The sequence below is a fragment of the Dryobates pubescens genome, chromosome 29 (genome assembly GCF_014839835.1).
Source record: "Dryobates pubescens isolate bDryPub1 chromosome 29, bDryPub1.pri, whole genome shotgun sequence".
Taxonomy (NCBI): domain Eukaryota; kingdom Metazoa; phylum Chordata; class Aves; order Piciformes; family Picidae; genus Dryobates; species Dryobates pubescens.
Window position 1 is genome coordinate 2,068,168 of NC_071640.1, and position 13,906 is coordinate 2,082,073.

General features: G+C 58.8%; 1 protein-coding gene across 2 annotated transcripts in view; it reads right to left on the minus strand.

Moving 5' to 3' along the window:
• The window catches only part of RALGDS (ral guanine nucleotide dissociation stimulator), a 62,119-nt gene that overhangs the window by 44,009 nt on the left and 4,204 nt on the right, over positions 1 to 13,906 (minus strand). Inside the window, exon 1 of one of the 2 annotated variants that reach the window (XM_054174245.1) lies at positions 2,531 to 2,658. The exons of the other annotated variant lie outside the window; for it this stretch is intronic. Coding sequence (XP_054030220.1) covers positions 2,531 to 2,653 — 123 coding nt within the window. The 5' untranslated portion in view covers positions 2,654 to 2,658. Of the gene's footprint in view, positions 1 to 2,530; positions 2,659 to 13,906 lie in introns of those variants that run through there. 2 annotated transcript variants of the gene reach the window in all.

Consider the following 13,906-nt stretch of genomic DNA (forward strand, 5'->3'; position numbering starts at 1 on the left):
GGTCCTGAGGAGAGGAAGGTTTCTGAGCAGGGTTTGCCTGCTTGTTAGCACCTTCCCCACATGAATCAATTCCTGGTCCCCCATCCCTCAGCAGCATTTCCTCTGGGCATGAGGTCCCCACACAACACAGCTCCTAAACTTCTCCTGCCCTGCTTGTGCCATCTCCAGAAAGAAAAAGGCAATTCCTGAGCCTGAAGGTCCTGAGCCTGAAGGGGAAATCCCAGCCTGGCTGCCTCCACCCTGCCCACGCAGAGCGCTGGTGGGGAGAGGAGCAGGGACCTGCACGCGAGTGGGGGTGAGACACCAGCCCCTGCCTGGCTGGGGGGAATCTGGGGGAAGCTGTGCCAGAGGAGTTTCCCCATCCCTCCACAGACAGAAATGCCACTGGGGATTCCCCCCCTGGCCGCAGCTCTGCAGCAGAGGGAGGTGCCAGCTTGGCAGGGCCACGGCAGCTGCTACGCCCCCGCTTTCCAGGAATGGAAAATGAAGTGGAGATCCTCGGCCCTGAAGCAGAGGTGCACAGGCATGGAGAAGCAGAGCAGCCCCTTACCCACCTCCTGCTCACGGGGGCTGCCAGCCAATGCCCACCCCGGGGGGGGAGAGAGGGTCTCATCCTGCCCTGCCCAGGGCAGGAGGAGGAAAGCGCCGAGCAGAGCCCTGAGGGGGGCTGGGCGATCGCAGCTGGGAAGTGCACGCTGTGCACCTGCAGAGCCTCGGTGGCACCGAGGATGCTGGAGGCCAGCCTGGCCCCATGGCAGTCTGAGTTTCCACGGGGAAGGACCAACCCCTTCTGCCCTGCACAATGGAGCTAACGCCCCAGGGCTGACCCCGGAGCTGGGGACGCCCCAGTGAGCCGCAGCAGTGACCAGTGCCCTGCACAGCTCCCAGCACTGGCTGGGACCCAGCAGCTGCCCAAGGGCCAGCAGGAATTGTTAGAAAGCCAACCAAGCAAAACCTCCCTCCCCTCTACCACGGGGCACAGCCACCTTGCAAAGCACTTTGCTCTTCTGCAATAAAGCAGGGAAGAAGCTTAGCAAGTGGAGGTCATTTCCAAGCCACTCAGTGCCAGGGCATCCCTCCAGCCCAGGCTTTCCCCTCTGCAAGGAGGGAAACCTCCACCTGGGTCAGGTAAAGCTTGAGGATCCCCAGGGCTGCAGCACAAGGCTGCAGGGAAGCCCAGCAGCAGGTGGCAATGCCCAGGGCACCGTGTGGCATGAGCCCTGAGAAAGCTGCCATCAAAGCACACCAATGAAGCTAAAGGAGGATAAAGCATCCAGCCGCTGGCTCAGCCATTGCAGCCACCTCCCCTCGCCTGGCTGCTCTCCCTCCTTCCCACTGGTGCTTCTGAGGTGCATTTCCCACCCCCAGCACAGCTCTGCAGTGGCCACAGGTAGCCTCATTAGTGCAGCAACATCACAGATCCCAGCCAAGCCCTGGGGTGCTTCTAAATATAGGTAGCTCCCTGCAAGTCCCCTGTCCCTGCAGAGACACTTGCAGGCTGCTGAGCTGGGGCTTCCCAGCCCTGCTGAGATCCAACACAGCAGCCTGAAGGAAAAGTCCTCCCTCCTCGCAGGGAGGTGAGGCTGTTCCTGTGCTGTCATTTCACCTCTTGAAACACGCAGGATAATGGAGAGGAGAAGGCAACACTGCCTGGGAGACATCAGCTGCTTGCCAGCCAGAAAACCCAGACTGAAGGCTCCTGCAGTGACACCACCAGCACAGGGCACACACAGCGAGGAGATGTGCTTCCCCTGCTCCCAAAACAATCAAAGCACCAGCACCTGGCTCACACCCAACCCCTGCCACAGGCAGGACGCTGACTGCTCACCACCCAGCACCTCTGGAAACCGCTGCCCCTCTCATTCTGGGCTCTCCAGTAGCTCTGCCACAGGATTTCCTTCCTGCATGGTCAGATTGATGGTGTGATTCTGCCAGGGGCAGAGTCAAGGTGGGAAGAGGAGCCCTCCCCAGGAATGCCCTGGCCCCAGCACACCAGGAAACCTCCTCCTCACTGCTGCAACCGAGGCTCATTTTTGCATCATGGAGCAAACCCTGCACTGGGTCACAGCTGCAGCACAGCAGCAGAGCCAGAGGGCAGGATGCTTGCCCACCCAGATGGCAGACACCAGGCAGGGCAACCGCCCAAGGTGTCCAGCGGCAGAGTTGAGCTCCGGAGCCCATCGTTGCCTCCCAGGTTATCACACCCAGCAGGCAGCAGAGCCAGGACACAGCCAGCAAGCATCCTTCCTTCTCCCGGCTGGGAAGGCTTCCCCTCCCCTCCCAAACTCCTCCTTTCGTTTTGGTGCCCTGGATTTGGCAAGTGCCAGACACGGTCTGCCTCAAAGCACACTGCCTGGAAGAGGAAACAGTCACCGCTGAAGGCGGTGCCAGCCCCTGGCGTCTTTTAACTTCGCCAGAAGTTCACCAGCCCCGGAGAGCACCGGGGTGGGGTCCCAGCACCTCTCTGCCCCCTCGCACACCCTCCCCCATCCCTTCGCAGCCGCTGGCTCCCTCGCCTTTTCCTACTCACATCATCGTCCTGCACGCTCAGGGGGATATCCAACATGCACATCTGCACCGGCTGCACCAGAGCCTTCTGCACGTTGAACAAAGGTTTTGCCTCCATCTTCCCAGGCACGGAGGGGCTGCTCATTCTTCTTCCTCTCCTCCACCACTCCCTTTTCCAGGAGCAGATCCAGCCCCAGGCAGCAAAACCACCACAAAAAGCCCAGCCTGGAGCTCGCCCCCCGCTCAATAATTCTGTAAGAAATCTAGAATATATATTTCAGTAATTTGGGGGAGGGTTTTTTTGTGGGTCAGCACATCTCCCCCCCCCCCCAAGTGCTGCTGCTGCTTCTGCTGCTCTCAGAGGTCTTATTTCCTTCCTCGTGAATCAAAAGAGCTGGAGGAGCTGCACCAAGAGCTGCCGGGTGTGCGCCTGTGTGAGGCAGTGCGCCTGTGTGTGCCGAGCCGCCGATGCTCCCAGGGACTCCACAGCCCTCTGCCAGCCTCGCCACAGCCTCTCCTCTCCTTCCCGGCCAACCTGGCAGCCTGGTTCCCGCTGCTCGGGTTTTTTTTTGTTGGGGTTGGGTTTTTTTTCGCCCCGGCAGGCGGGGGCTGGTTTGTTGTTTGGGGTTTTTCCCCTCAGCCTCATCGACATGCGCGGCACTCGCAAAAGCCGCGCATTGTCTCCGCCGGACACAACAGGTCCTGCCTGCCGCTGCGGGCTGCTGATTAGGATCAACCCTCGGCTGCAGCAGCAGCTCCAGCGGTTCCCTCCGGCTCTTGTGCAGGCAGACAGGCAGAGCTGGAAGGATGAGAGGGTGTGAGGCAAGGGAGCTTGAGTGATCTGGGCTGGAGCCTCCCCTTTCCTTTCCTGCTCTTCTCCCATCCCTTGCTTTCCATTGTCAGGCAGTGCCCAATGGACTTGGTGATCCTGAGGGTCTTTTCCCACCCGAATGTCTCTGTGATTCTGCCCTCCTCTACTGCAAGGAGCACAGTGAGGCTTGAGTAATTCACACCCAGTGAGCACTTGGGAGCCTTGTGGCACTGACAGTGCAGCCTGGCACTGAAGGCAGGGAATGTTGGTGACCATAGCTCTTCCCTGTGAGGGTGGTGAAGACAAATGGCATGGGTTGGGATATCTGGAGAAGGCTCTGGGGAGACCTTACAGCAGCCTTCCAGTACCTCAAGCTGGAGAGGGACTTTCTAGAAGGGCTTGTAGTGGGTAGGACAGGGCAGGGAAGGGATTGAAACTGGAGCAGGGGGAATGTAGGTTGGACATTGGGAAGAAATTGTTTGCTGTGAGGGTGGTGAGACTCTGGAACAGGTTGTCCAGAAAAGTTGTGGACACCTCAGCCCTGGAAGGGCTGAAGGCCAGGCTGGATGAGGCTTTGGGCAACCTGGGCCAGTGGGAGGTGTCCCTGCCCATGGCAGGGGGTTGGAACTGGGTGGTCTTGAAGATCCCTGCCAGCTCAAACCATTCTATGGTTACTTGCAGGTCAATTCTGTGTGGGGAGCTCTGCCAGGGGAGCCTGGCACCTGCCACCACCTCCCTGGGAACGACACAAATGGGGCAAGCAGACCCTGCTCCAGGCAGGCTTTTTGGGGGGGCTTCCCACCACCCCAGTGCACCAGCAGGTCCTATCTTGGGGCTGCCCTTTGCCAAATGCAGGGCAAAAGTCTGGGATGGTTCAGCCCTGTCCCAGTTTTCCCAGAGCCAGGCACTGCCTGAGGCCACCAGCCTGGCTCACAGCGTGCCTGGGACCGGGAGCAGAGCCGAGGAGCCCTGCTGAGCTGGGCTGAGCCAGGCATTCCAAAGGTGTTAGGTAAGCTGGGCTTGGCCAGCCCTGCTCAGCACCCAGCCAGCACCAGCCCTGCTCCGTCCTGGCCTCCCTGCTGTGCTGAGGCATTCCCACAGGAGCCAGAGAGGGCTGAGGTGCTGGGGTGAGACGGATCTCACACACACAGATCCTGCTTGCGGGGGGAGCTGGGCACCTTCCCAGCACTCTGGGACCGCAGAGGGGTCCAGCACTTCATTCCCATGGGAAACACAAGGCTGAGAAAACCCAGTGCTGACATGCTGTGGGAATGGGAGCTACTGGGCAAGCCTGGAACGAGCCCAGAGAAGGATAAACCCTCCATGAAAAGAAGTTTTAACTGGAAATTAGCTTTTTCCAGCGAGCATCTGGCTGAGACCAGCAGCAGCACAGGATGCAGAGGGCAACACTGCAGCAGCCCCAGGAATGGTTTCAGTGGGGAGGAGAGAAGGGAGATGACAGCTACAGCACATGGACAAAGCAATATGGAATCACAGAATTGTTTTGGTTGGAAAGGACCTCCAAGAGCACCCAATCCAACCAGCAACCAACACCACCAGGGCCGCCAAACCATGGCCCCCAAGCGCCATGGCCACAGGTTTCTGAACACCTCCAGGGCTGGGGACTCCACCACCTCCCTGGGCAGCCTGTGCCAATCCCTGACCACTCTTGCAGCAAAGAAATTGTTCCTCACATCCAGGGACCTCTCCCTGGCACAGCATTTTGGCAACTGTCTGGCCACTGTCCCTCTCCACACCTGCTGTCCTGGTGACTCAAGCCAAGGTGTGCTCCCATGGAGGACAGTCCCAGCTTTCACACTGCTGCAACCACATCAGAATCTGCCCCCAGCACGGGCAGCACCCACAGCTCTGGCTCCAGGAAAGGTGACTCAAAGCCATGCTTCAGCCCCAGCTGGGGCTGCTCACCTCCCTGCAGCAACAGGCTGGCAGAGCACAGCTTTCCAATAACCACCTGCAGCAAGAAGCTGGGGCTTGGCCAGCTGGGATTGCACCTTCCAACCAGCCTCAAGTGACTGCAGCAGCCTGGAATGGACACACATTTCACACTCAAGTGCCAGAGTTTCCATGGAAAACATCCCCAGGGACCCACTTCTCACCCTGTTCAGTGGCTGGTCTTTCCCATGAGAACAGGAGGATCTGCAAAGGTGGTGTGGGAGTCCCATCACCTGCTGGTGCCTGGGTCTGCAAGGCTCCCCTGGACCTCAGGGCAACAGCAAGGGACAGGTGGCAGAGGTTGCTGCCATGGAGCACACACTTCTGGCAGGGGCTCAGTTCGTCCTGCTGGTCCCCAGAGCCCCCCAGAGCTTCCCACCAGGCAGTGTGAAGGTGCCAAAGGGATAATCCTTCTGCAAGAGTCAAAAGCAGACTGGGATGGAGAGCAAAACTACAAGTGCAGAGTGCCAGGAGAGGTGCCAGGCAGAGCAGCAGAGAAGAAGATGAAGAGCTGCTCCCCCCTCAAACCAGCAGCAGTAGGGCACAGCAGATGGGGGCTGAAGGGACATGAGAGCCACTGTGCATGGAGGACTTTGGCCAGAGGTACCCAGCCAGATGCTGTCACCATGCAAAGAGCCCCAGAGCCAGTGTGGAACATTCCCCCTCCTCACCAGGGGCCAGCTCAAGCACATCCACCCACCAGAGTCCCCAGACACCTGCCCAAGGCACTGGGGACCGTAAGGGTCCTTCACTGAAACTTGGTGGAGTGCTTTTGAACAGTTTCCCACCAGGAGTTCTTTGTTTTCAGCAAAGGTGCAAGGCAAAGACTCCCCCAGCATCCAGCCAGCCCAGACAGGATGATCCCACGCAGATCTCTGAGCGACAGCCTCATCCTACTCCTCCTGCAGTCTGGCTGCCACGAGTGGAATCCCTGAGCCTCCAGCAGCAGCCAAGCTCCTTAACCCCAGCACTGCGTGGCTAACAGGAGGACCATCCCCACCAGCACAGGGCTAACTCACTGCTGGAGCCCACCAGAAGCCTGTGCCAGCCCAAGTTGTGGGGGAAGCCCTGCAAGGGGTGGAGGAGGAGAAGTCTCCCCCTGGTATCACCTTACCCCACTCCTGGCAGCCAGGGAAGCCCCAGCACAGCCACCGATTCTTCTTCATTTCATTTTGCACTGGAGCTTTATTGTTTCCTGCAGATCCAGCTGAGCAGATAAAGGCCATCATGGGACCTCACTGCTTGGCAACCAGTACTGGGAGAACTCTGTTTTCCAGTAAGAGTCTTGGCAGGAGAAGAGCAACTGCAGGGCCAATCGATTTGTGATCCCTCCGCTGGGTGCAGCCTGCTCCCAAGTGCTCTGCTGCTGCCCCCCCAGGCACAGCCTGACTCCTGCCCTGGGAAGTGCACCCAGTCCTTCATGGAGGAGGGCTGAGAGGGGTGAGCAGCCCCAGCTACCCTGCTTGGGTATGTGATGGATCGTGCCTGGAGCTCTCCACAGGTGGGTGCAGGCTTCAGGGACAAATCCACAGAGCCATAGAAGGGGAGAGCTGGAAGGGACCTCTGGAGATCATCCAGTCCAACCCTCCTGCTAAAGCAGCATCACCCAGGGCAGGTCACACAGGAGCACATCCAGATGAGGCTTGGAAGTCTCCAGAGAAGGAGCCCCCACAAGCTCTCTGGGCAGCCTGCTCCAGGGCTCCAGCAGCCTCACACCAAAGAAGTTTCTCCTCGTGTTGAGGTGGAACCTCCTGGGTCCCAGTTTGCATCCACTGCCCCTAGTCAGGGCACCACTGAAAGGAGCCTGGCACCTTCTTGACCCCCACCCCTCAGGTACTTATAAGCATTCATAAGATCTCCTCTCAGTCTTCCCTTCTCCAGGCTAAACAGCCCCAGGGCTCTCAGCCTTTCCTCACAGGAGAGATGTTCCAGTCCCTCCATCATCCTCAGAGCCTCCACTGAACTCTCTCCAGTCCCTCTTGAATTGGAGAGCCCCAAACTGGACCCAATACTCCACACATGGCCTCACCAGGGCAGAGTGGAGGGGGAGGAGAACCTCCCTTGACCTGCTGGCCACACTCTTCCCCATGCACTCATGCCCAGGAGGATCTTAGTCCATGGCATAAGCATCCAGCTCGCTCCAAGAACCAGTGACCAGCCTCTCCCACCACGCTGGTCACTTCCACACACCAAGTGACTCAGGAGGATGAAGGCCACCTGAGGAAGGCTGACTCCAAGGCTTGATGCAGTCCAGCATCAAAGACTTCCACACAACTAAAGCAAACTCCCCAGCAGGAACAATGGGAAGTTTGTTTGTCAAAGGAAGCTGCAGCTCCCAACCCCACAGCATCCTGCTCTTGCCTGGGAATGCTGCTCTCCAAGAGAAAGGACACCGAACTCTCTGCTGTGTTTTCACTCTGCCAGGCTGACAGAACAGCAAAGAGGAAACAAAGCTGCATGAGGAGTGAAAGGCAAATGGAAAAATCCCAGCAGCTCTTCCCCTTTGATGCTTGAAGGCATCAGAAAGAGGAAACCTGCTTCTGAAAGCACAGAAATCCCAACCTGCCAGCAGCCCTCTGAAGAAAGCTGCCCTGGGGAGAAGCCTGTGGGGAGATTTGGAGAGGCAGGGGCAGGGCAGAGGTGTGGAGATGGATGCCCCATGGCACTCCCAGGAGAGCAGCAGCAGGCAGGACACTGAGTTTTCCAAGCTTGTGGTTGGAGTCAATGATTCAGAGGTTGGGTTGGGTGGGAAGGGACCTTAAAGCTCATCCAGTTCCAAGCCCCCTGCCATGGGCAGGGACACCTCCCACCAGCCCAGGCTGCTCAGAGGCCTCATCCAGCTTGGCCCTGAACACCTCCAAGGAAGGAGCATCCACAGCCTCTGCCAGTGTCTCCTCACCCTCACTGTGAAGAATTTCCTCCTCATCTCCAGGCTAAATCTGCCCTCCTCAAGCTGCAGCTTCCCTCTCACCCTGGCACCAGAAGCCCTTCCAAGCACTCCCTTAAAGTTCTTCTCCAACCGAGCTGATTCCGTGATCCTCAGTGAAAATTGAAGGCACCTTGGCATCTTCTTCTGTGCATCCCACTTGAGAGCCTTTCTCCCTTGTCCCAGATGAGTGAGGAGACCAAACCCCCCTGGCTGCACCTGCAGCCTTGCTTTCAGGGTGCTGCTTGAAGCAGCCTCCCTTGGCGCTACTCTCGGTGAGGACACAACTCACTCATGCTGCACCTCACACCCGTGGAAAGCCCATCTGGCACCCAGCACCCTGAGCTGAATCAACTCCCCTGCTCCCCAGAATAGACACATATGCAAAATTACTTTGCAATCAAGCCCCTGTGAAGCCTGAGATGCCTTTTAATAGGTGCAGAGTAGCAATTACCGACACGGAGCGAGAGCCAACAAGCCTTCAAGGGCGGAGGGGGTGGGGTGGGGGGAAGCCAATTAGTGTTCTTGGGATTCCTCCACACAGTCACCACTTGAGGGATTTTCAATTTCCACACTCCCCTGGGAGCTGAGAGAGCACCCTGGGAGCCAGCACGTCCCAGTGGGGAGGGGGATGAGGGAAAGATCAAGATCATCAGCTCCAACCATTCCCTGACTCACCAGGGCCACTGCTACACCACACCCTGGGTCTGGTCCCACAGCTGGATGGCTTCTACACACCCCCAGGGATGGGGAGACTCAAACCACTTCCCTGGGCAGCCTGCTCCAGTCTTTGAGAAGCTTCCCCATGGTATCTAACTCTACCAGGGCCACTACTACACCATGCCTGGAGCACCGCAGCTGGGTGGCTTTTCAACACCCCCAGGGATGGGGAGACTCAAACCACTTCCCTGGGCAGCCTGCTCCAGTCTCTGAGAAGCCTTTTGGCAGAGAAGCTTCCCTGTGGCCTCCCCCTCTGTGGTCCTCACGATGTGGCTGTGCTGGAGCAGTCTCCATGGAGACAGTCACTGCAGCAACGGGGACCAGAGGTGCAGCTCATGGGGATGCAAATGAGACTGAGGACCTCCTCTCCCCCACAGGGCAGGGATCATCAGGTAGCTACACTCCTCCTTCCTGCTTCCAAGCCCACCTCCCTGCAGCAGCAGGATAAAAGAGCTCTGCTGCCTGTGCTCCAGCTGCCTCATCCTGCTCTGGAAGTGCTTTATCCTGGTGACATCAGTCCCATGGGAGCTGGAGACAGGGAGCTGGCAGGGCACCGGGAGCGAGCCCAGCTCCAGGCTGTCATGGCAACAGTTGACTGAGTTTCCATAACCACCTTCCCCCTGGAGACAGGGACAGGCTGGGGACACCAACACAGCAGCCCCCAGGTGCCCCAGGGCGGGCAGGGCTGCTCAAGAAAGGGCACCCACTGCTCCCCAGCAGCCACTGCACCAGCTGCTTCCCCAGGGTCCCCCTCCCTAGACAGACCTCAGGGAGCAGCTTCCCACTCCCCTCATGCCCCAGGTATCACCACACTGCTGGAGGGCAAGGACAGACCCCTGCAGTCCACAGCTGCTCCCAGCACCCCTTCCTAATTCATCCTAATACTCCATCTCAGTTTCCCACCAGACTGAGCCCATGGACACAGTCCAGAGAGCTGAGAGGCTCCTCCCTGACCTCCCCAAGGGCTGTGGCCAGACCTCAGCTCTCCCAGGCCTGGCCCCAGCACAGCACAAACGTGCAGCCCATCACGGAGGGGGCTGCAGCCCCCAAACCCCATCCCCTTCCAGTTCTGCAGCCCCTCAGGGGCTGGGAGCCTGCTGGATTTGGGGGATGGTGAGTTGTGAGCTCCCTCTGCATTGCACAGATGAAGAAGCCACCCTTCCAACCCTCTGCAGCCAACCTTCTCACAGCAGAGAGGAGTGGGGAGCCCCCCCAGGCATTTGCAGAGTGATTCCTGCTCTCAGCTTCTTGGCCAAGCCACCACTGTTGGGTGGAGAAAGGGAAAGTGCTTGGGCCAACAGCAGGGACATGGGAGCTGGGCAGCATCATCCAGCCCTCTGGGACACACCAGCACCCTGAGTGCCTGTGTGGTGCCAGGCACTGCACCCACCAGCACCTCTGCAGCTGGACAAACACCAGCTGGCACTGGTGGACCAAGAGCATCCTCTCTCTGCCTTTGCAGGAGGCCACAGCAGCAGGGGAGGTGGCACAGCACTGCCCCAGGGCCTGGCCACACAGCCAGATGGATGCCAATGGGATGAAGCTGAGCCCTGGGGGCCACCATTGATTGCTGTTGCCTAACGACAGGAAAGCTTCATAATCCTATTAGCTCAACACCCTTGCAGGCAGCACTGGGAGCACTGCAAAGGGGACTTGCATGAGCAGCCAGAGCCACCCAGGGCAGTGCCCACCTCCAGGAGGTGCTGGGTGGCTTCACAGAATGGCAGGCACTGGAAGGGACCTCTGGAGATCAAGTCAAACCAGCCAGCTAAAGCAGGGTCAGCACCCAGGTAGGTTCTGAATGACTCCAGAGATGGAGGCTCCACCACCTCTCTGGGCAGCCTGCTCCAGTGTTCCACCACCCTCAAAGGAAAGAAGATCCTCCCCAAGAGCTCCCTCTGCTCAAGCCTGTGCCTGTTGGCCCTCGTCCTGTCACTTGGCACCACTGAAGGAAAGACTTCCAGTACCTGAAGGGGGCTACAGGACAGCTGGGGAGGGACTCTTTGTAAGGGTCTGTGGTGATGGGCCAAGGGACAATGGTTTGAAGCTGATTTAGACTGGACAGCAGGAAGAAGTTCTTTACTCTGAGGATGGTGGAACACTGGGACAGGTTGTCCAGAGAGGTTGTGGATGCCTCCTCCCTGGAGGTATTCAAGGCCAGGCTGGGTGAGGCTCTGAGCAGCCTGGGCTGCTGGGAGGTGTCCCTGCCTATGGCTGGGGGTTGGAGCTGGATGATCTTGAAGGTCCCTCCCAACCCAACCCATTCCATGATTTTATTACCTGGGTAACCTGAGGAGGGTCTGCAGCAGTGGGGAGGTAAATATCTTTCCACCAGCAGAAATGCCCTCCCCAGCCTGTGGAAGCATTGATCAGTCATCTCCCCTTCCCTTCCCTTTAATTAGCTCTTCACACAGCACTGCAAATTGCCAGCCCTGATGTTTTCCAGGGGGGGTTATGAGTGCAGAGGCACAGGATGGGCTCTTTGTCAGGGGACACACTGCAGGCTCCCCCCCAGCCAGTGCCATGCAGCAGGCTGGACACAGCTCCCCAAACCCTTCCTCCTTTTGCTGCTCATCCCATGGAGGGGAAAATAAACTGCCCACCATGAGCACTGGGGAGGGAAGGTACTGGGGGATTCCCTGGCACTGGGCTAAGGCTGTGGGGTCAGAAGGTCTGACTTGCAAGCCCCACTTGCCCCAGCCTTGTTGTTCTGGTGCCACCAAGGACAGCAGAGCCACCAGAAGCGCCTGCCTGTCACCATGGAAATGCTGAACAGGAGGGTTGGAAGCCTGCTGAGGCTTTCAACCTCTGCCAAGCAAAACAGGGCCCTCAAACAGCCAGGAGCAGTGAGCATTTCTATGGGGAGGAGAAGGAGGCAGCTAATGTGGGACTTCTCCCAGGGGAAAAAAGAAGCCACCCACAGAAAGGACATCCCCCTGCTCCTCCAGCCTCCTGGTGTGCAGCCCCCAGCCCTGCCCCACAGGCACCCCACAGCTCAGGCTGCAGTGGTTGCCTGGCCCTGCACAGCCAAAGCTCCTGCACACCTTCACTGCCATGGGAAGCCTTCTCCATCCCCTCCCACCAGGAGCTGCCCCTTGGAGAGGAGCTAGAAAGCAGCCCAGGGCTGGCTGTGTTCCTCTTCCCTGAAACTCAGAGCAGAGCACACAGCAGGAGACATCCTGACCAGGCTGTTTCCTCCTGCCCTGGACCTTGCTGTGCCACCTTGGCCACTCCTGGCTGTTTCTCACACCGCTGCCACCTCCTCCTCGGGAAGCGGAGAGCCAGGACTGCAGGGGACAGGGCACCGAGCAGCGTGGGCAGGAGACAGTGCTGCGAGGTGGGAGCCAGGGAGAGCAGGGCAGGGTGGGTGGCTGCCAAAGATTTCAAAGGGGCCTGCAGGCTGCCCTGTGAGGTGACCCTGACCTCCCCCATCCTGTGCCACGGGCAGCACGGAGCCAGGAGAGTTCCTTTGGCCCCTGCAGGGTTTGCTTCCTGCCTCCGGGTCAGGCAGGGTGCTCAGAGCAGGGCAGTGGGAAACAGAGTGGGAAGTGCATGGAGGAGGGAAGATAAAGAAGAGCAGAGGATGTCCTGAGGGTGCAAGCCAAGACACAGCCCCCAGGGCCATCTCAGCCAGCACATGCCTCTGGGGGAGGCTGCAGGGAGGCTCAGGTGGTCACACCATGAGTTCTGGGCAGAGCATCGCTCCTGAGGCTGTGCTGACAACCTGCACCACAGCTGCACCAGGAGTGACCCCTCCTAACAGCACTGGGCAGCCTGCCTCAAACACCTCACTCACCTCTCCCTGCTCCTCTCTTTCCTCTCAAGAGCCTGCAGGAAGGTGTGGAGCCTTATCTGGGACCTCTTGACATCCCAGAGCTCTGACACCACATCCAAAGCCTCTCTGATTTTTTCCAGACCCTCCACAGGAGCAGAACAGACCAAGGGAAGGTTCCTCCACCCCTCTGAGCTGCAGCAGGCAGGTGATGCATCACTGCACCCCTCCTCCCCTCCCAAACCCCGTGCCTTGCCTCCTTCCTTCCTTCTCCCCATCTTTGAAGTGTCTCCAGGCAGGGTGGTGAAGGACTTTAGAGCAGCCCTGCAGTATCTGAAGAGGGCTACAAGGGGAGGAATGGCTCTGAGAGGGAAGGCTAGACTGGAGATTAGGAAGAAATTCTTTGCAGTGAGGAGGGGCAGACACTGGAACAGGTTGCCCAGGGAGCTCATGCCTGCCCCCTCCCTGGAGGTGTTCAAGGCCAGGTTGGACAAAGCCTTGAGCAACCTGGGCTGGTGAGAGTTGTCCCTGCCCATGACAGGAGGTTGGAGCTAGATGCTCTTTAAGGTCCCTTCCAACCCAACCCATTCTGTGGTTGTGTTGCTGCTCCAGGGAGCATTCCACATTCAGCAGCCCCAAGCAGGGCAAGGCAGGAGCCCAGGGGTCAGGCTGGGAGCACAGCACAGCAGACCCAGCAGCGCCGGGGGGCTGTGAATCTTGGCAGGGGATGAATTCCCACTGCACTGCTGGGCCCTCAAGGGAGCAGGAACTCTGGCCTGGAAGCCTGACACCCCCCAGCACGCCACCACCAAGCTGCCTTTGACGTCAGCTCAAACGTTGTCTTTGACCCAAGGCCAAAACTTACAATGGAAGGGAGGGAAAACAAATATCCACAGGGGCACCCTGCAGAGAGCCTGCTCCCAGGGGCCCTGGGAGACAAAAGGTCCCCAAGAAATCAAGTGGTTCACAGTGCAAACCCCCAAGGAACACAGCTGGCTGAACTCTCACCATGGGTCATGCAGGCTGGATGGACCTGGGCAATCCCAGCAGGGAAACCTCCTCACACCTGGAGGCTCCAGCACTGCCAGAGGATCCTGCAGTGGCTGAGGGCTGACTCCAGGCAGAGCAAAGTGGGGTATCTGTCTATCTGGGGGCAAACTGGGCAGCTATTTATCTGGAGGCCAGCTCAGCACCCAAAAAGCTGCCTGCCAGCAGC